At 39.9% G+C, this 20,544-nt stretch overlaps 1 protein-coding gene across 3 annotated transcripts in view; it reads right to left on the minus strand.

The window, feature by feature from the left end:
• Positions 1 to 762: 762 nt before the first annotated feature.
• Positions 763 to 20,544, minus strand: part of epha4a (eph receptor A4a) — a 56,431-nt gene continuing 36,649 nt past the window's right edge. Inside the window, exons 5-19 of one of the 3 annotated variants that reach the window (XM_048162883.1) lie at positions 17,765 to 18,100; positions 16,291 to 16,415; positions 14,233 to 14,392; positions 13,726 to 13,837; positions 11,431 to 11,526; positions 10,494 to 10,552; positions 10,123 to 10,236; positions 9,774 to 9,959; positions 6,404 to 6,465; positions 6,009 to 6,218; positions 5,607 to 5,783; positions 5,321 to 5,514; positions 3,229 to 3,387; positions 2,130 to 2,930; positions 763 to 1,793 (exon numbers count right to left, since the gene is read on the minus strand). In XM_048162883.1, the coding sequence (XP_048018840.1) occupies positions 2,816 to 2,930; positions 3,229 to 3,387; positions 5,321 to 5,514; positions 5,607 to 5,783; positions 6,009 to 6,218; positions 6,404 to 6,465; positions 9,774 to 9,959; positions 10,123 to 10,236; positions 10,494 to 10,552; positions 11,431 to 11,526; positions 13,726 to 13,837; positions 14,233 to 14,392; positions 16,291 to 16,415; positions 17,765 to 18,100 (2,105 nt within the window). In that variant the 3' untranslated portion in view covers positions 763 to 1,793; positions 2,130 to 2,815. The remainder of the gene's footprint in view (positions 1,794 to 2,129; positions 2,931 to 3,228; positions 3,388 to 5,320; positions 5,515 to 5,606; positions 5,784 to 6,008; positions 6,219 to 6,403; positions 6,466 to 9,773; positions 9,960 to 10,122; positions 10,237 to 10,493; positions 10,553 to 11,430; positions 11,527 to 13,725; positions 13,838 to 14,232; positions 14,393 to 16,290; positions 16,416 to 17,764; positions 18,101 to 20,544) is intronic. The other 2 variants (XM_048162881.1, XM_048162882.1) reach the window with 2 other exon arrangements.

Below are 20,544 nucleotides of genomic sequence, written 5' to 3' on the forward strand. Positions count from 1 at the left end.
CTATAATGCCCCCTTTTTCAGAAAATGTAATTTAAGTATCTGGTGTCCCCAGAATGTGTCTGTGAAGTTTCAGCTCAAAATACCCCACAGATCATTTATTATAGCATGTCAAATTTGGGTGTGTCGCTTTAAATGCAAATGAGCTGCTGCTCCCCGCCCCCTTTCCAGAAGAGGGCGGAGCTTTAACAGCTCAACAACAACAAAGCTGGAGAATCTCACGCAGCCAAAATGAGGATTGTCAGTAACGGTGTTCAGCCTTACATTGTTCAAACCGGAGTCGACACTGATGGAGAGACTCAGGAAGAAGTTACAACTTTTAGAATGAAACCGGACGTTTCTGAATGGTTAGTGGATAAATTTATGTAGTTGCTGTGGAGTTGATTCAACTCATCCTCTAGCATGTGCCGTCATGTTCATCTATTGAATTGACCCTCGTTTGTGAAGCAGTGCGGCGTAAAATGACAGCATGACAACAACACTCTACTGCAACAACTCTTCCTCTTCTCTAAAGCAGCCCAACATGGCCCCGCCCCCTTTGTTGTGTGTTCTCGGGGGCGGGGTTTATGTAAATTTTGGGGTTTGTGATGTCACAAACCCAGGAAGAAGCTCGTTGTAGTCCATAAACAGCGATTTCTGTAAAAGAAAATATCTCCGTTTGCATTGAACTTTGAGCATAGTAACTTTGCAGATGTTGTTTATGCTCAAGCAGCAACATTACACACTAACTAAAGTTAAAAAAGTCAAATCATAATCAAGGACCCCTTTAATTACAATGCACTTGGCAATCATTTATTTCTCTCATAGCTCTATTTTACAATTTACAAACTAGATAAAAAAAGACCATAAATAAATGACATGTTTCATGTACCTAAATTCAAAAAATAAAAATGGAAGAGAAGGAAAACGATGACACAACCTTAAACTTGAAATGTCTAGATCATCTGGGGAAAAAACGAGAATCATTAGTGTTCTTTCAGAATAAACTACATTAGGAGACTTGGCACGGTACATTCTATTGGATTTCTCTCCTCATTCACATTCATTGCATATTCCAAACAGGTCCTAAACCGGGTCTATCGAAAGATGAAATGGGAAGAAAGCATTTCATATGAGAATGCGTCACATTGAGTCTCTCAGATTGGAAGGATGAAGTGAAACAGAGCACACTTGAAATGTTAACAGTTCTTTTTCTTCCCTTTTTATAAACATTCCTGTAATAAGTTTATTTTAGGTACAAATAACGTGCCTCTTCTTGCAGTCCGCATTCAGACCATTCAAATCAGCACTGAAATGGTTTCATTCGAGTCAAAGGACTCAAATAAATGTGGCGTTTTTTGTTTTTTTTGTTACAATCTCCAGCATTGGTAAGAAGCAAAGAACAGGATATATAGCAAACAACTCCAGTATGTTGGTCTCCAGAGAGCCTCCACAAACTTCTGCAGTCTTAGCACACATCATGTGCTTCTGTCCTTTGTGTACGCGCCTCAAAACAAACCGTCATCCTTCAAAGAAAACAGCAACACGCTGCACTGAGAGCGGAGAGTTTTTCCTGTCAAGAGTGAGACCAAATGAAAATGTTCATTATATCTCTCACTGAATCTCTTAGGAGACGACCGACTGCTCCTCGGGTTTGTTTGTCATGTTTTCAGTCTCCCGTCGTGGAAGCGTTCAGGGAATCATGGGAATTGAAGTCCTGGTGTCAAGTAAATGTAGTTATTGAAACCGCAATAGATGCGAGTCTGCGTCAGGTTTGACGGAGGATATCGCTGCGGAGCAGATGCGTGAAGGTGACTCTGTGAAGCAAGAGAGAGAGAGAAAATGATTATGATTCAGGGATTCAAAGCGCGTCCTGTAAACACACAAACGCAGCATTAATTGGAGTAATCCATGGAGTATGGAAACTGAAATTGCTCTGTTTGCTCTGTTGCTGGGGAGCCTGGGAAAAACACATTTGACATTTTTTGGCTCTGTTTTGATTTTGAGCTCATCCCATCAAACGGCACGGTTATATATCCCTTGTATTCGTCGGCACTGGTTCTAATCCCAACTAATGAGCGGATAAATAACTGCAGGGGACAGAGAGGAAGTAGAGCAGATCCCATAAACACTGGGTCGGACTTTGTGCTTACCTTAGCTCAGCTCTGATGAAACTTCCAGCGAGGGAGACATGTGTTGATTTCACGGCCCGCCGAAGGTCTCCGGAGACAGAGAGGCGAGGAGGGAGAGGGCAGGGGAAAACCGTGGAGGCCGAGGTGGAGAGAGAAAGATGTAAACCGAGGGACGATTTTTCTATTCCAACCCAAGCCGTGCGGAGAATTGCGGAGATATTCCATTCTGACGGTGGGGAGACCTGGAGACTTTCCAGAGCTGCTCTTCCATTGTGGACGCTGGGAGATGAATGCCTCTGCGAAATCCCCGGAACAAAAGCGGTAAAGAGTGCATAAAATCTTCAGCTCCGACGCCTCCATTTCACGTGTTAAAACTCCGCATGAAATGGCAAAAAATCCAGTACTATTTATACATTTACTTACAGGCGCACACATACAAAAAAATCAAATAAGCAAACAGAGAAACTCCTTTGTAGTTTCACTGAAATGAAAAGTTTCCTACAATCATATATCCAGAGCATCAGTACAGCGCGACTCGGATGGCGTTATTGAAAGAAAAGTGCCGTATCGTTCCTCTGAAATCTTTTTCTGTTTCATTTAAATTTAATTTAAAGTGCATGGATGAGGTAAATGGATTTTCTTAGAACCAAAAATAAAAAAGGAAGTCCAAAGTGTGTTTCGAGTTTGTGTGTTTCGATCCCATGGGTTCAGACAGGAACCATCCTGTCTTGCATTTGTTGCATCTGGGACAGCATTCCCTGCGCGCTGTTGAGGATCTTATCCTGGTGTGCGGCAGAAGAGATCCCTATCCTCGCCATGTCTCTGTTCCAACCAAACACAAGACAAGAGGGGATGAGAACATGTTTCATTTTCTCTCGGCAAACTCATTTGCTTTTAACATGAAATCTAAGAACTTGATCCTGCCTGAACATTTGAATGCCAAAGTAGAAGTTTTCAATGCTTGGTTGGCATCTGCATGTGACTACTGAGCTCATACGTCAGGACTGTGCATCCCTGAGCGCTGGGTTTCTTTCCCTTGTATTAGTCAAAAGTATGCCCGAAGCCAAGATACACACATCACACATCTCCTAACACCCAGTATTTTGGTCACGTGACTCACTCTTGTGTCATGTGGACCACAGCCTCTGGAGTGGTGTAGCCAGCAGCAGTGAAGTTGTCTCTGTAACGTTCCATGTTGATGGCCTGCAGCCAATCGGCAACTGATCCCAGGGTGGATGTGAATTCTGGGCTGCTGGGCTCCAGGAGGGTGGTGTTGGGTCTAAAGAAAGAGAAAAGACTTAGTTAGGAGCCCCGAGAGCTTGGGCTGGCTCTGTGTCGCCCACTTTGAACAACGTATGAAAGAACTGTAAAAGACTTTATAGCCGTGAGCATCACTTCATTGGAACACGTTTATATAACGCTGGCAGTCATGCGTTTAACATGCACTCGTGTGCCACGGCTGAAAACACATTTACAGCAAACGAATCACTGGAGAACATGGCCGACACGAGAAGAGGCATGCCCATTCAGACTGAGAAAACATTCTGAGCCAAGTTGATTTTAAATTGGACAAAGATGTTGAGCTACACTTTATTTTAAGCAAGTAATATAGTAATTTATAAACAATAGTTTCGCTGGGTTAAAACAACCCAATCGCTGGGTTAAAAAAAACCTAATCTCTGGGTTAGAACAGTCCATTCGCTGGGTTAAAACAGCCAATCGCTGGGTTAAAAAACCCATTCTCTGGGTTAAAACAATCCATTTGCTGGGTTAAAACAGCCAATCGCTGGGTTAAAAAAAAACATTCTCTGGGTTAAAACAGTCCATTCGCTGGGTTAAAAAAGCCCATTCTCTGGGTTAAAACAGCCCAAATGCTGGGTTAAAACAACAGAATCGCTGGGTTAAAACAGCCCAATCGCTGGGTTAAAACAACAGAATCGCTGGGTTAAAACAGCCCAAATGCTGGGTTAAAACAACCCAATCAGTGGGTTAAAACAGCCTAAATGCTGGGTTAAAACAGCCCAATCGCTGGGTTAAAACAGCCCAAATGCTGGGTTAAAACAACTCATTCGCTGGGTTAAAACAGTCCATTCTCTGGGTTAAAACAGCCCATTCTCTGGGTTAAAAAAAGCCCATTCGCTGGGTTAAAACAGCCTAATCGCTGGGTTAAAACTACCCATTCGCTGGGTTAAAACAACTCAATCACTGGGTTAAAACAATCCATTCGCTGGGTTAAAACAGCCTAATCGCTGGGTTAAAACAGTCCATTCTCTGGGTTAAAAAAGCCCATTCTCTGGGTTAAAACTACCCATTCGCTGGGTTAAAACCACCCATTCGCTGGGTTAAAACCGCTCAATCACTGGGTTAAAGCAACCCAATTGCTAGGTTAAAACAGTCCATTCGCTTGGTTAAAAAAAGCCCATTCGCTGGGTTAAAACAACCCATTCGCTGGGTTAAAACAGCCCATTAGCTGGGTTAAAACAACCCAATCGGTGGGTTAAAACAGCCCAATCGCTGGGTTAAAACAGCCCATTCTCTGGGTTAAAATAACCCAATTGCTGGGTTTGTCCATTTTCAACCCAACTTGGGTTGTTTTTAACTCAGCATTTTTTTTAGTGTGGATATATTTAATTTTAAATATTGCATTTATATTTTTTGTATTTATATATTTGGAAATTGCAAAAAAATAACAATGTAATAATAAAAATAATAATAATAATTGAATAATAATAATTGAATGCAAAAAAACTATTTAAACAAAAAAATTGATATATTTTTATCATAGTAATTTATTTTTAAAAAATAGTTTAATTAATAATAAAATTTAATTTTAACTATTTAAAACAAATATATTTTGGAAGTCCAACAATTTCAGCAAAGCACTGAAACACTATTCTAATTGTAAGGACTATTATTATTATTATTATTATTATTATTATTATTATTATTATTATTATAAATACAACTTCCAAAATAATAAAACAAATGAGACAGATTAAAATAACACACAATTGATCAAATTATTATAATAATTTATATAATAATTATTTCAACATTTTTTTTTTTTCCACAATTGTTAAAAAAAAAAAAAAAAACGGATATGGAAACATCTCAGACAGGGAAAGAAGTGCAGCAGGACAGTGACCGGTGCACCCTCAAGACATAGCTGCATGTTGTCCCTTGGGTTATGTGTCAGAGATTTTATTTATTACCTGGCTATCTCTCCTCCCGTCCTCTTCAGGCTGTTGGGGTTGCGGATGAGTTTGTCCAGCATGTTGACAATTTGGCTGAACTTTGGCCTTTCAGCACGTTCTTTCTGCCAACAATCCAGCATCAGCTGGTGCAAAGAAACTGGACAGTCCATGGGTGGAGGCAGCCGATAGCCTTCCTCAATCGCCTTGATCACCTGACACCGAGAGAGATCCAAACATGAAGTTAAACACAACACTTCCGGACAAGATCCGAATCAACCTCGTCCATTCCTTATAAAACACTTACATCCTGATTACTCATGTCCCAGTATGGCCGCTCTCCGTATGACATAACTTCCCACATGACGATGCCGTAACTCCACACGTCGGAGGCGGAGGTGAACTTTCTGTACGTGATGGCTTCAGGAGCAGTCCAGCGGATAGGTATCTTGCCTCCCTGTGATTGATAGGTTCCTGTTATTTCCTTTCAAAAGAGACAGCAAACACATGCATCGAGGTTAATCACACACGCGCATGCACACACACACACACGCTCCGCACTCGGTATTAGGGTTAGTTTGCTCATTGAAAGAATACTAGCACTTTCTGTGAGAACAAGCACATACATGCAGGTTAAACGCTGAAGATAATGGGTTAGGAAGCTTGTGTTAGGGCTGCAAACACACGTACAAGGAAAGGTCAGACTCACTCTGGTAGTGTAAGCGGCGTCTGGGTCTTCCTCCAAAACTCGAGACATGCCGAAGTCGGACACTTTGCACACCAGGTTACTGTTCACCAGGATGTTGCGTGCCGCCAGGTCACGGTGGACGTAGCTCATGTCGGACAGATACTTCATTCCTGAAGCGATGCCGCGCAGGATTCCCACCAGCTGGATTACAGTGAACCGCCCGTCGTTCTTCTATGGAGGGAGTAACATTTACAGTTAAAAGATGTTTAAAAAATTAGTTATGAGAATTTACTGATAATTCACTCACCCACATGGAGGTGAGAAAATGATCAGGAAATTTTTACGCCAGTACAGTAGTACTAAATGACTACTAGATCATAACGATGTGCGTGGAAAAACCAACGAACAAAACTCACCCTGAGAAAAGCATCAAGGGATCCGTTCTCCATGTACTCAGTGATGATCATAACTGGCTTACCTGCACAGAGGAATTAATAAATGAACTCAAATTAAAATGACATTTCATCAGTGCAAAATATGCATGTGCAGATCATTTGTAGATACATAATAGCACCTGATTGGATGCATTTTCAGATTAGATTTGGTAAATCTGGGTACTGAACCAATTATCTGCTTAAATCACCTGTCTTCAAGAACAAAAACAGTCAAATAGTGATTCAAAACTCAGAGATTTTCTATGCTGAACGACACTTCCCAGTCAAGCCCTAAAGTGTTGGTTCTCCAGCCCCTCCTTTCTCACACTCCCCCCTCTCTTCCTCTTCGCTCCTGTTTGCGAGTGGGATTTCTGTGTGGGTTTGTTTACTGAATGCGGCCGTTGCTGCAGGCTATCAGGACTGCATTCCCACATTACCTGCCAGTCAGTGCAGAGACAAGGCAATGCTATGGCAACGCAAGCCCCTCTCACGGAGCCAAAAGGATGGAGCGCAGGGGCTTCACAATAGAGGACAATGGCACACGCACACACACCTACACAAACGCATACACACTTCACCTCGGAGGAATCATTTCAGTGTTCTAGCGGTGCCTTCATTATGCAAATACAATCTTGCATTTAATGCCAGAGCATAAAAGACTGCGCCCACCAAGCCCGTCTGTGAAAGCTTTCTGCAGAGACGGCTGGCATCCTGTTTCCCTCCCGCTCTCACAGGCTTAGGGGCATTTTGTCTTTATTTATTTAGGACAATTTCTACATCATTAGTAATTTATTTAACAGGTTTAATTGGCCCGGTTGGAGGCGTAGGCTATGAGAGAGGTCTGCCATTGTCTGTTTGTAATAACAGTTATCCTGCAGACGGTACTTCTGCCATGCTAAGGATTATGGGAGAAGGGCTGCTAATGATAAACAGCACTCTAACGCTTCACACTAAAGCTGGATATGCAACGCCAGTCCTGTTATAGGACAAGTTATGATCACTTTGTATCATGCATTTTCCTAGTTTTTCATCTGTAATCATCCTAATAATAAAATATATAAAAAACATTAAATAAAATAAAAATAATAAAATAAAATAAAATAAATGAATAAAATTAAAGTAATTTAATTAATTAAATAAATAAGATAAAACATAAAAATAAATAAGTAAAATCAAATAAAAAAATAAAATCAAATATTAAAAATTTAAAGTAAAATAAAATAAAATAAAATAAAAAATAAATAAAATCAAATAAAACACAAAACATAAAATTAAAATAAGATATAATAATAAAATAAAATTGTAAATAATAAAATAAAATAAAAATAAATTAAATAATGAAATAAAATAAAATAAAAATAAATTTAATAATAAAATAAATAATAAAATTAAATAATAAAAATTAAATAATGAAATAAATAAAAATAAAAATAAATTTAATAATAAAATACATAATAAAATAAAATATTAAAAATTTAAAGTAAAATAAAATAAAATATAAAATAAATAAATAATACATAAAATAAAATTTAAAAAACTAAATACAAATAAAAATAGTAAAATAAAAATAAATAAAATAAAATAAGATAAAACACAAAACATAAAAATTAAAATAAGTAAAATAAGATATAATAATAAAATAAATTGTAAATAATAAAATAAAGTAAAAATAAAGTGAAAATAAAATAAAATAAAATAAAATAAAATAATAAAATAAAATAAAATAAAATAAAATAAAATAAAATAAAATAAAATAAAATAAAATAAAATAAAATAAATAATAAATAGGTCTGGTTAAGTTTCGTCTAGTTAATGTACTTGCACAGAAAACAAACTCAATGAAAATGGCAATTGGCTCTTGCAACTGAAAGGTGTTTTTCCATTCCTAAAGTTGCCATATTGACTGTTACAATTTCTCCCATTTAGTTTTTCCACGAGTGGTCTCTCTCCTGCTCCTTATAATGTCTCTGTCTTGCTCTCTGTTTCACTTCTGTACTCTTTCTCTCTGTGTAACCCATCTGTTGGCATTGTCTTCACTAATACATCAGAGAGGATGGGGATTTGCCAGGGCTGTCTGGAGAAAAGATGTGACTCAGTGGGATTGTGGGATTGTTACATGTCTGCAGAAGCCCCTGCATATGAATGCAGCTCTCTTCCATGCAGTCTACCAAAACAAACTTAAAACACACACACACACACATCTTCATCTTTGTGTTTCTCTAGAGCTCCCGAGCTGCCAGACAAGCACAAGAGCCATCAGTGTGAGAAGACACTAAGGGTGTTCTTCAGTCCAGCTGTCAAATGCAAAGCCATCAAATGCAAATCACAGCTCCAGCACACACACATACCAGGTCCTCTGCATATTTGTTATGCACACTGAGGCCCAGCCACAACTACACTCTGGAGGTTTCTTAAACACACATATGAGAGATTCAACTTTCAATCAATAATGAGTTATTAAAAGGTTTGATGTCAGGTCTGCCAGTCAGCCAAGATTCCGTTCTGGTAATGGGAAGGGCGCATTACAAAAGACAGGGTTGATTTTCATCAAATTGGGGAACGGGGAGTGCGTCATTCCTTCAGCGTGGTTCCAAAAGGCATTTAAGATGCAAACAGGAGGCAGGCATCAACAGTAAAAAATGTAGAAGCAAAGTGGACTAATTCTCAAGCAAAGGCTTAGGATGGCTAAAACTCAAAGTCGAAAACCTAAAGAAATGAAAACCATCAGCTCTACAGCAGAGCTTCAATGGGTGGCCAAATAAGCTGACAACACAGCAAACAATAATTGTCTTAACAAGTATTTTTGTCTTGTTTTTCCCCTATAAATATGTAAACATCATTTTCGTCCTTGACATCCAATAAAGAAAGTTATGTAAGAAGCAAAATTGCATACGATTTTTATTCCCATAATTTTAAACTTAATCTTTTTTTTTTTTTTTTCATTGCAAAGTTTAAATCTAAGTAAATTTATGGAGGGAAAAAAGAATATAAACAATAAAATGGAGAATTTAATTTATTTGAGGAACAAATGTAAATATACAGTTCATGCATTATTTTATTTTATGTATTATTTTACTTCAATTTATTTATTATCATTACTCACTGTATTCTTTAAAAAAAAAACTAACTTATCTTATTTTAGTTTTAGATATTTCTGCTGAACAGGACTACAAAAATCATCATGCATCACTTTGTAAAAAGACTTTTCGTGAAAGATGGCTGTAGCACACAGCTTGGATCAACAAGGTCACGATATGCAAAAGATATGCAAAACCAGAACAAATCTGTCTGAAAGGATGTGGTCAAAGTAAACGAGTAGCTCGTTCTCATTACAAACACTCAAAGGACTCACATTTAGTGACGACTCCCTCCAGTCGGATGATGTTGGGGTGGTCAAACTGGCCCATGATGCTGGCCTCGCTCAGAAAGTCCCGCCTCTGCTTGTCGGTGTATCCCGCTTTGAGGGTTTTTATTGCCACGCAGATCTCACGCTTTCCAGGCATTTTGAGACGGCCGCTGCACACCTCCCCGAATTCGCCTTTAAAGCGGAAAAACCAGGCTTGAATCAAAAATGTCTGTGGTGCATAATGAGCCATGAGATACCTCTGGAACGGTGGGCTAACATTTCACTGTAACAGTTGTGGTCTAGCTGCACTCAGTCTGAGACACACGGAAAGGAAAACAGCAGGTCATTTGCTCACCAATGCCGATGACCTTTTCAATCTTGATGCAGGAGGCGTCAATTTCTTTAGCGAATTCACGGACTGCTTGGTTGGGGTCCTCGTAGGTGAAGGGGTCCACATAGATCCGGACTCCTGTGGAGAGACGGAAAGAGATGCCTACATGTTAGGAGGTTGAGAGAAGAGGAGAGGAGGATAGCTGGCAGACAGACAACATGGTGAATATACAGTACAACATCTGTTTTCAATTCTCCTCCCTCTCTTGTTGGCTTCTGTCTGTCCACCACATTGAGAACATACGAACATACAAACCTTCTCTTCTCCTATGCAACTTCTTTTTCTTTAATTTAGGTGATGCATACATCTTTGTGTTTATGTGGTCACTGCATTACCTGGATGTAAATGCCTCTCCTCATCAGAATCCTGTTTGGCTTTGCTGTATTTGCTTCTCCTGTTAACACACAGAGATGAGAAAGATTTTAATCCACAGAAAAGAAAAATGACAAAAAAAAGACCTTTTTAATGTATCATTGGTTTCTTTCAGACAGGAATGAATTCTGTGAGATTTAACAATGCCAGAAACTGTGCTCAGATGTATTTTTTAGATACCAAATTATGCATAATTGCAATATTTTTGCATAAATTATTTGACTTTATTATTATTATTATTATTACAGCACCTCTTAAAGCAGAATGTTCACTTTCAGAGGCTAATGTAGAATGTTTATTGTATGTTATTATTTAAACAAATGATAATAATAATAAAACATTGGTTCTAAATATCAGTTATCAGACACTTCAATGGGAAATAAATATATAAATATTTATATGAATATATGAAATAATCATTTATATGAATGATATATAAAACAGAGAAATTCTCAGAGAAATCAGCTGAAACATTTCTACAAAACATACTCCCAGACTAACTGGCATATGTGTGAGTCACGGTGGGCGAATCGCTGTAGTAGGTCAACAACCTTAAACCTTTTCCACAAAAATGGGGCTGTAAAAATCTGTAAAGCTATTGAAGCTGCACAGAGAGAGACTACATCATCAAAGCAGAAATGTCTGTTCATGAACCAAGTCCACTGGCCTTTCATCTAAAACCGTTTAGAGATTGACAGATAAAGAACAAAAAGGAATGAGATAGAGAGAATGACAGACGAGTAAACAAAAACTCATCAAGTGGCCAAAACCACCCCGCCCCCTCTTCTAAAAACATCACTCTCTGCCCGTCCACAATGACATAAACAAGCTAGAATGTGCCACCTTCAAAGTTACCATTTCACCCAATCACCTGCTGACCCCTTAGAGCCAACCGCTGACCCCTTTACATGGGTGCAGGTTGCAGAATAGAGGCAATGGAACGACCCAGGACGTTGCCCTAAACCAAGACTCCCTGCTGGGGATGGGGTCACCTGCCTGTATATAGAAACGGGGGCTCGCCCGGGAATGCACAACTGCTGTTATTGTTTTTCTAAAGCGTTCTGGCGTTGACAAAGTCCCCCAAGGTTTGGGGCTAGTGAAGGAAGAAAAGGTTAGAGGGAGGGAGAGGGGCATATCCACAGGTAGAACAGGAGGAAAGGGCCAGGCTTTAACGCCTGAGTGCTCCGCAGAAGATAGAAATAGCTCTGCCTGCAGGGGTCCATGCCTTCGTGGGAGGAGGCCGTGCCATCAGCCCGAGCGGCCGGTACACGTTTATTTTAGGAACAAGGAGATTATCAGGTGTGCTATCCAACTACAGAAGCAAGAAACCTCGCAGCTTTGTGCAGGGCTGTAACCCCCCTCCTTCGCCTCCATGATCGAGTGGTTGGTGTCCCCTCGAGGTAGAGAGGAGCAGGCCAAAGGTGAGAACTACTCACGAGGTGTAGTCCTGTCTCACACTGAGGAAGTGCTTAATGGCTGCTTGGCCAAAACAAAAGCCCCATTCTTTAGCTGGAATTGTTATTTTCACCCTGAATGAGGGTGATGGTTCTCTTTGAGGATGTGAAGATGATTATCTCGGCTGATAATGATACAATGTTAAGCACTGCAAGAATAGACACTCTCCCTTCTGAAAAATCCAGCATTGCTGGTCACCAGCATAAGGTATATTTTGTAAGCTGGTCCCCAGCAAAGGATGCTGGTTGCTGGTTTGCAGGTCCCCATCATGGGATGCTAGTTTGCTGGTCCTCAACATGAGAAGCGGGTGTGCTGATAGACAAGCATATGATGTCTTTTGGGTGCTGATATGATTCCAGCAAGACCACAAAAATACTTGCGTATTTGTTAAAAGTTGTTGAAGTCTGTTTGAAGTCACCATTATGGTGATTAGTGTTACACTACGTGACTTTTAGTTGGGCACTTGGCCCTTGACTTTGGTTGAATTAATTCTCTTTGAGCAATTGTTGAAAGTGCATATTTCATGGTCCTGTCTGCGATGACATACCTTTTACTATGTACACTTTTTAAGAGCAGTGACTGACAGCTGGATTTTGACATAGGAGTTCCCAATTGACCACTAAATTCTTTAAAAACAGCAACCTTCAATTTTGAGTGTTCATTATCAATAGCTCTTTCTTAACAAGTGCTCTTCTCATAAATCCTGTTAATGAACAAACTGCTTATGATTATGTTTTTGTTTTGCAATGTACACAAGCTCTTTTTAACTGATTTGTGTACAGATCCTTTGAGACAGGAGACAAATCCTTTGATCCTTTGAAACGTTTCACCTGTTTCAGTTTTTACTTTGTTTAAAACTTCATTAATGTGTTAAAAATAGAAGTATGCAATACAAAAACCAAGCTTGTACCCAAAACACTGCTTGCACACAGACAGCTGGTCTACTCACACTCAACCCTGCAAGGCCAGCTTCACCAGCTCCGTTTTGATGGAGGACAGCATGACTATGCTGGTCCACCAGTTAGACCAGGACTATACCAGCATAAACCAGCCTGGACTAGCACTATACCAGCAATAACCAACATAAACCAGCCTGGACCAGCATGGAATTCATGCTGGTTTATGCTGAATTTTTCAGCAGGGCTCACCTCAGTCTCAGGAAACTCCGATCGGACACAAAGGGAGGAGGCCTTCAGAAAGGGAAACGTAGCTGATGATAGTAAGAGTGTAGCTGACTGAGAGTTTGCAAAGAAAAAGTTGTTTGATTAAGGTAAAGCAAGCATGACATTTCGCCCGTGGGAGTATGACAGCTGCTCTGATTGAGTACGGTACACAGACGTGCACGTACGTGCACATACACCGTCCTCCCTTGGGAATGGTACATGTTCCCTACGGATTCCAACACATGCGACACAGAGACCCGTAGCGGCACAGCGGAGACTAATCAGGAAGAGCTGCCAGCGGCCTGTCACAATACTACTACCTACACCACAGGAAAAAAGAGAGCGAGAATGCTGGAAAGAGAAGGAGGAAGAGCCGTGAGAACCAGACTGATGGACAGGTAGAGAGAGGGGAAGACAGCAGGAGAACAACAGATCGAAAGACTGATACAGGATGACAGACAGGGTGAGGGAGAGGTGACGGAGACGCCCACAGGGACGGGGGAGAGATGGAGGAATGCTTCCCGTTTCAGACAGTATCTGTGAGACGAATGACACTCAGTTGGGACGGGTGGCTTACCTGCGGCTGATGATGAAGACTCCGATGAAGATGAGTAAGAGAATCACGCTGCCAATCACAGACACCAGCAGCACAGTGGAGTTGGCACCATCTCCGATAATGGGAGAGGGAACTGAGAGGAAAAACAACATTAAACTTCATCTCAAATATATAATTCTCATTTGGAGTGTCAGATTAAATTTCTCAGTTAGCCTAGTTTCATCAGAGAGGAACAAATCCTGTTTCTTTTAAATTGTTAAAACAACCTAGTATCAAAGCTTGAAAACATTCCACTCGCTACAGAGTTTGCTTTAAATTGCTTTTAAAAATACCAGTGACTTTGTAGTGAGCAAACAAAGAAACTATCGTAAAGAAAAGGAAAACATACACATAGGCTATAATTATGTTACTTTAGAGAAATAGTTTCCGGATGAATGGGTGATCCACCCTAAAACTCAACAAGAGTCTCTAATTGTGGAAACAAAGACTTGCCATTGTTGGCTCACTGACACGCACACGGAAACTTACCTGAGTTGGTCATGAACTCGAAGGGGGCACTGAAGTCTCCGTAGCCAGCAGCGGTGCGGGCACGCACATGAAATACATAGGACGTGAGCGGGCTCAGGCCTTTGATCTCGGCACTTCGGGACGTGGTCTTCATTATGCGATAGCTGCGCTCATTTTGATCCTGATTGGATGAGAGAAACAGGAAATGTTGAACCAACTCGTGGGATTGGTCATTAGGATTGTTTTATTTGGGATCAAACCCTGATAAAACAAAACGGAAGAGGGATTTGTTTAAGGTCTGACACAGAAACTACAGCCAGGCTTTTGTAGGGAAAACCGCAGCCTTGTTGTACAAAAACGAGGTTGCCATCTTTGTTTTCGCTCGCTCCCTTGGGTGTAACCTGAATTTGCTTGTTCAAAATTCCCCCGTTTCATCACTACATCCAAACCACTTAAACAATGTCGAGTTTGAACCAAAACAAGCAAAGGAACTAAGTTTAATTATTTTTTTTATAATGTCCCCTAATGTTTAGCTTGTAATTGTTGGATCACAAAACAAGAACCTTTGTGTCTTGGTCTTGTGTGTGTGTGTGTGTGTGTGTGTCAGAGCGTGTTTGCAATGGAAAACATCAGCGTGTAAGGGAAAGGAATCTGACCACTGCTCCAATCTGTAATCAGTCAGCCAGAGGAAGACACAGCGGGAGCAGAGAGAGGAGAATGCCGTTATCCTGTCTCTATCCAACGGCCTGCATGCTCCACCCTAGATCTGTCCATCCACCCCATGCTGTTCTGACCTGCTGGTTCACCAGACTCCTGCTGCGAGTGCGAGTGAGTCTGGTCTGGCCATGAACTAAAAGACAGCTCTCTCATTTTGATGTACAGTACCTGACATCATACGGCTCATGTTAAGAACTTAAATGAAGGCTTCACGTTGATTGCTACACCTCAAAGGGAGCCTATTATGCAAAATTTACTCTATAAGGTGTTTGAACACAGATGTGTGTGTAAACAACCAGCCTATAATGGGAAAAATCCACCCACTACTTTTTTTATAATCTTCATAAATCATAAACAAATGAGCATTTCCAGATTTCCCCCTACTCTTATGTTAGAAGCCCCACCCACGACTGCTGACAGACCCCGCCCTATTAGCTTAGCTCCTCCCCTGAGTGAGCTGACCACAGTCCACCATGTTTATCTCCTCACCAGAGCATGTAACAGCAGCATTCAAGTAAGAAATGTATTCTTATTAAAGCTACAAAAGTTATTCAGTCAAGAGCATTAAGTAATTTTCAGTTTTTCTTTTGTTGTTTAGTTCTCAGATATTTGGTTTTCTGAGAACTAAACAACAAAAGAAAAACTGAAAATGTATAGCTTTAAAACACATGCAAATAATTAACTTTCATGATGATGAAGAATTGCAATGTCACGTGAGCATAACTGCAATAGAGATGTTTTTTTTTTTTTTTTAGTTTTTGGCAGAATATCCGATGCATGAGCTGTTAAGGCTCCACCCTCTTCTGGAAAGGGGCGGGGAGCAGCAGCTCATTTGCATTTAAAGACACATGCACGAAAACAGCATGTTTTTCTTCCACTCAAAAATGGGCATTTACAACATGCTATAATAAATGATCTGTGGGGTATTTTGAGCTGAAACTTCACAGACACATTCTGGAGACACCAGAGACTTAGTTTACATCTTGTTAAAAGCGGAATAATAGGTCCCCTTTAAACCATGATTTAAAAAAGCAAAGCAGCATATTTCCCATTTATAGTACCTGACAAGTAAGTGATGTCACAAGGCCTAATCTTGAACTACATTTCCAGAAGTACATCCCTAATGTTGTCAGGAATGAGGAACCTCCTAAAAAAGACCATCTTAAACCAGCATGGATTGCAAAATTGAATCCAACCAGCATAGTTTTTCTGGTGAAGCTGGTTGACCAAGCTTTCTGGTTAAGAAGCCTCAGCGGGCTGTACGCCAAAATACAAAACACAGCATATGCTGTTGACCACATATGCTAGAAATATCTCTTCAGGGCCAAATTTTGGAAACTGCTTTCCCATGAATCATCTCACCTTCTCGTAGTACTTGACCTCGTACTCAAGAATGACTCCGTTTGGTCTCTCGGGTTGCTGCCATGCCAAAGACACAGCGTGTCTAGTGATGTCCTTGGCCTGGATGGTGGTAACCGGAGAGGGAGCTGGAAGAAGAGAAAAACACAAAGAGAAAAAGCTTAGTGTTGCTAGGAGCACCCCGACCACCTAGCTGTTTGAGAGAAACATAAACACGTTAGTGCCATAAAGCAATGAAAAGGTATGAGATTGGAGATATTTATGCTGTCAAACTGAGAAAACCTGAAAAAAAAAAAAACTAGACGCTGGAAGCTACACAGGTTAGTAGTGAATACAGCTTCGCAACTCCCAGGAAAAGGATGGATCACCAAAGTGATTATTTCACCATCATCATTACGGATTCACTATGAGAATCAGACAAGTGCTTCTGACTCTTTTCCTCCTCTCATAATTCCTCTTTGCTACTACAGAAGGTTCATTGATGTAGTCATCTAGGGAGCACATTCTTATCTGTAATCTTTAGGGTTTTATCAGTGACACTCTACAGTTGCCAAAGGGGAATTTAAGCCAGACCCTGAAACGATTCTGGCCTAGTTTCTCAGCACAGATGAAAATTATAATTAGAAACAGATCAGTGTTCAATATTTAGCTTCTATTAACTTGATTTTTACATTTCCTGTTGAAAATCGGGAAAACGTTGCTGTGCAGTGACTGACGCTAGAGGTCTTTAGTCACCTTGTTAGAGAGCCCGACTCCCATGCCGCGGACCCGGGTTCGAGTCCCGCTTAGAGCAGGCGGTTCGAACAGGAGGGGTTACACAAGAGAAATGTTATATTGTTACCAGTGTAATACTGATATGGCCCTTAGCAAGCACCAATAGAGAAAATCAGATCTGGCTTCAATGCTGTAGGGCATAACCCTGATATATGGGGTCATAAATGCTAAGAACAGACAGTCAGGAGCGAAGGTCTGTTTGAAGAGAGTTCTCTACAGGTGTGATGGCTATTCAAATCAGAGTTCACCAAGACAATGATGGTGAGAAAGACACTTGGAAGACCCCACTCTACACACACAGTCCCCAAAGCCAGACAAAAAGGCACTTCCTGTCTCACGCTTTCTCAAGAACCTGAAATTAAACACCTTGTAAAAGTTAACAGTCCACTCAGCGCAAACAAACGGGAACAGCCAACAAACGCACATACGCGCAATTTGACCCGACACGCGGTTTAATGTCATAAAAATCCATTCTGACAGACACAGGCAAGAAGTAATTAGAAATTTCTCTGTGGTGATATAAGACAGAGTACTTTCACAGACGGGAAGCTGATTACCGAGCTGATGACTGTGTTCGGTGTTAAAATCAACACATCAGCCTGTGACCAGATCACATGACGACATCATCCTGGTATTTAATGAAGTCATAACAGTGGGAATATCATATTTAACAATAACTCGTGAACATAAACCACACACTTACCCGCTTGGTTAGTTGTAACCGTCACAGACACTGCCTGTTCTGGTCCAGGACTCTGCTTGGAGACCCCATTGACGGCCCAGATCTCAAAGGTGTAGTTGGTGTGAGCCTGCAGGTCGTTTATGGACACCCGGGTGGCGCGAAGGCCCAGCTGCTGAGGGGAAAAATGGATGCCGTTGCCACAGGGCTGACAGCGCTGGCCGTCCGAGCTGCACCGCTTGCATATGACGTTATAAGCAAGGTCCTGCCTGCCACCGGAGGACGCTGGAGCCGTCCACTCCAGATTCACAGAGGTCTCGTTCACATTGGAAATAAGGTGCTGAGGAGCAGATGGGGGCTCTACCAAAAGACAATAACACAGTTTAGAGATACTATGACAAAATATGCACATGATTTATGTTTCATTTCTGCTACAGTGATGTCTGGAAGTTTCGGAACAAACAAAACAGGATTATGACTGTGGCAGAGATTGATCTCAAAATACACCCTTGGCAAGGGAATGTTCAATGGCAAACAAACACACACCCTTTTATTGCCACTGCAGGCAGATGATGTTACAGGCTATGACGGATACAAGTCTGTTTATGTGCTTGTGTGCATTAGCGCTGCTTTTCTCCGTGGTGTTTTCGTAAACCAGGCGCTGCTGAATTTAAAGATAATTACATTTATGACAAACCAGCACCACAGGCGACGCAGTGCTAGCTGTGCAAAAAGGAAATACACTAAACCCGCGCGCGCGAGAGAGAGAAAGAATGAGAGAGAGAATGATTACATCTCCATAATTGAGCAACTTGCTGATAGGGATCTCATAAATGCTAATTTGGTCGCCCTCGCTGCCATTTCTGGTATAGCAAAGCATTGACGTTTTTGTCTCTAAAATCAGCAGTATCAGGTTGACTTTCTCATAAAATCTTCCCTGAGGAACATTTTATTGCTCAGGAGTTGCTCAGTCCTCAGGTGTGTTATATTAAAGTATTAAGAAACTAGAATTCCCTCAGGTTTCTTCCTGAGGAGAAATAAACATAGAAAGAAGTGTGACATGGATGAGAAAAGTTTGAGTTGAGACTGAAATCTAAACACTTTGGTGTCTTGACAACTTTGAGCACAGTTTGAGACACTGTTGAAGTCTCTTTTGAAACTTCTTTTTGAAATTGTTAAGGTCTTCATTAACATGACAAAATCTGAAAGGCAAAAGAAATCCACCTTATTTTTCAACGTGGAAGTAAGCAAATTCTTGTGAATGTGTGAGACTTCCAATGCATTAGCCGCAATAGGTAAATAACTAGAAGTATATAGTAAAACTATTTGTGCAGATATAACTCATATTTCTGACTATATATCAAGCAATTCTGACTTTATAACTCACAATTCTGACTTTAAAACTTGCAATTCTGACTTTAAAACTTGCAATTCTGACTATATATCAAGCAATTTTGACTTAACTTGCTATTCTGACTATAAAACTTGCAATTCTGACTATAAAACTTGCAATTCTGACTATATATCAAGCAATTTTGACTTTATAACTTGCAATTCTGACTTTAAAACTTGCAATTCTGACTTTATATCAAGCAATTCTGACTTTATAACTCGCAATTCTGACTTTATGTCAAGCAATTTTGACTTTATAACTTGCTATTCTGACTTTAAAACTTGCGATTCTGACTATATATCAAGCCATTTTGACTTTAAAACTTGCAGTTCTGACTTTATATCAAGCAATTTTGACTTAACTTGCTATTCTGACTTTAACACTTGCAATTCTGACTATATATCAAGCAATTTTGACTTTATAATGTGCAATTCTGACTTCATAACTTGCAATTCTGACTATATATCAAGCAATTTTGACTTTATAATGTGCAATTCTGACTTTAAAACTTGCACTTCTGACTATATATCAAGCAATTTTGACTATAACTCGCAATTCTGACTTTAAAACTTGCAATTCTGACTTTAAAACTTGCTATTCTGACTATAAAACTTGCAATTCTGACTATAAAACTTGCAATTCTGACTATATATCAAGCAATTTTGACTTTATAACTTGCAATTCTGACTTTAAAACTTGCAATTCTGACTTTATATCAAGCAATTCTGACTTTATAACTCACAATTCTGACTTTATATCAAGCAATTTTGACTTTATAACTTGCTATTCTGACTTTAAAACTTGCGATTCTGACTATATATCAAGCAATTTTGACTTTAAAACTTGCAGTTCTGACTTTATATCAAGCAATTTTGACTTAACTTGCTATTCTGACTTTAACACTTGCAATTCTGACTATATATCAAGCAATTTTGACTTTATAATGTGCAATTCTGACTTTAAAACTTGCACTTCTGACTATATATCAAGCAATTTTGACTATAACTCGCAATTCTGACTTTATAACTCGCAATTCTTGACTTTATATCAAGCAATTCTGACTTGCAATTGTGTTTATATCTCGCAATTCTGAGAAAAAAGTCAGAATTATGAGATAAAAAGTCGCAATTACCTTTTTTACTTTTTATTTCATAGCGGAAATAAGCTTCCATAGGATTGGCACGAAATAAGTGTCTCATTTAAATTTCATTACTTTCAAGAGAAAAACAACTGAAATACTCAAGCTAAAGCGCGTCTCCTCATCTCCCATTGGCCAGACAAGCAGACAGTCCCGCCTCCAACTCACACCAAAAGTTGTCATACTTAGCTGTGATAGACAAGAGTACATTAACTATAAAGAAACTCTCTTCACTCTTTAAAAGATCTCATGTGAGATGTTTTTCATTCATGT

This window comes from Megalobrama amblycephala, linkage group LG17, assembly GCF_018812025.1.
Source record: "Megalobrama amblycephala isolate DHTTF-2021 linkage group LG17, ASM1881202v1, whole genome shotgun sequence".
NCBI classification, from domain to species: Eukaryota; Metazoa; Chordata; class Actinopteri; order Cypriniformes; family Xenocyprididae; genus Megalobrama; species Megalobrama amblycephala.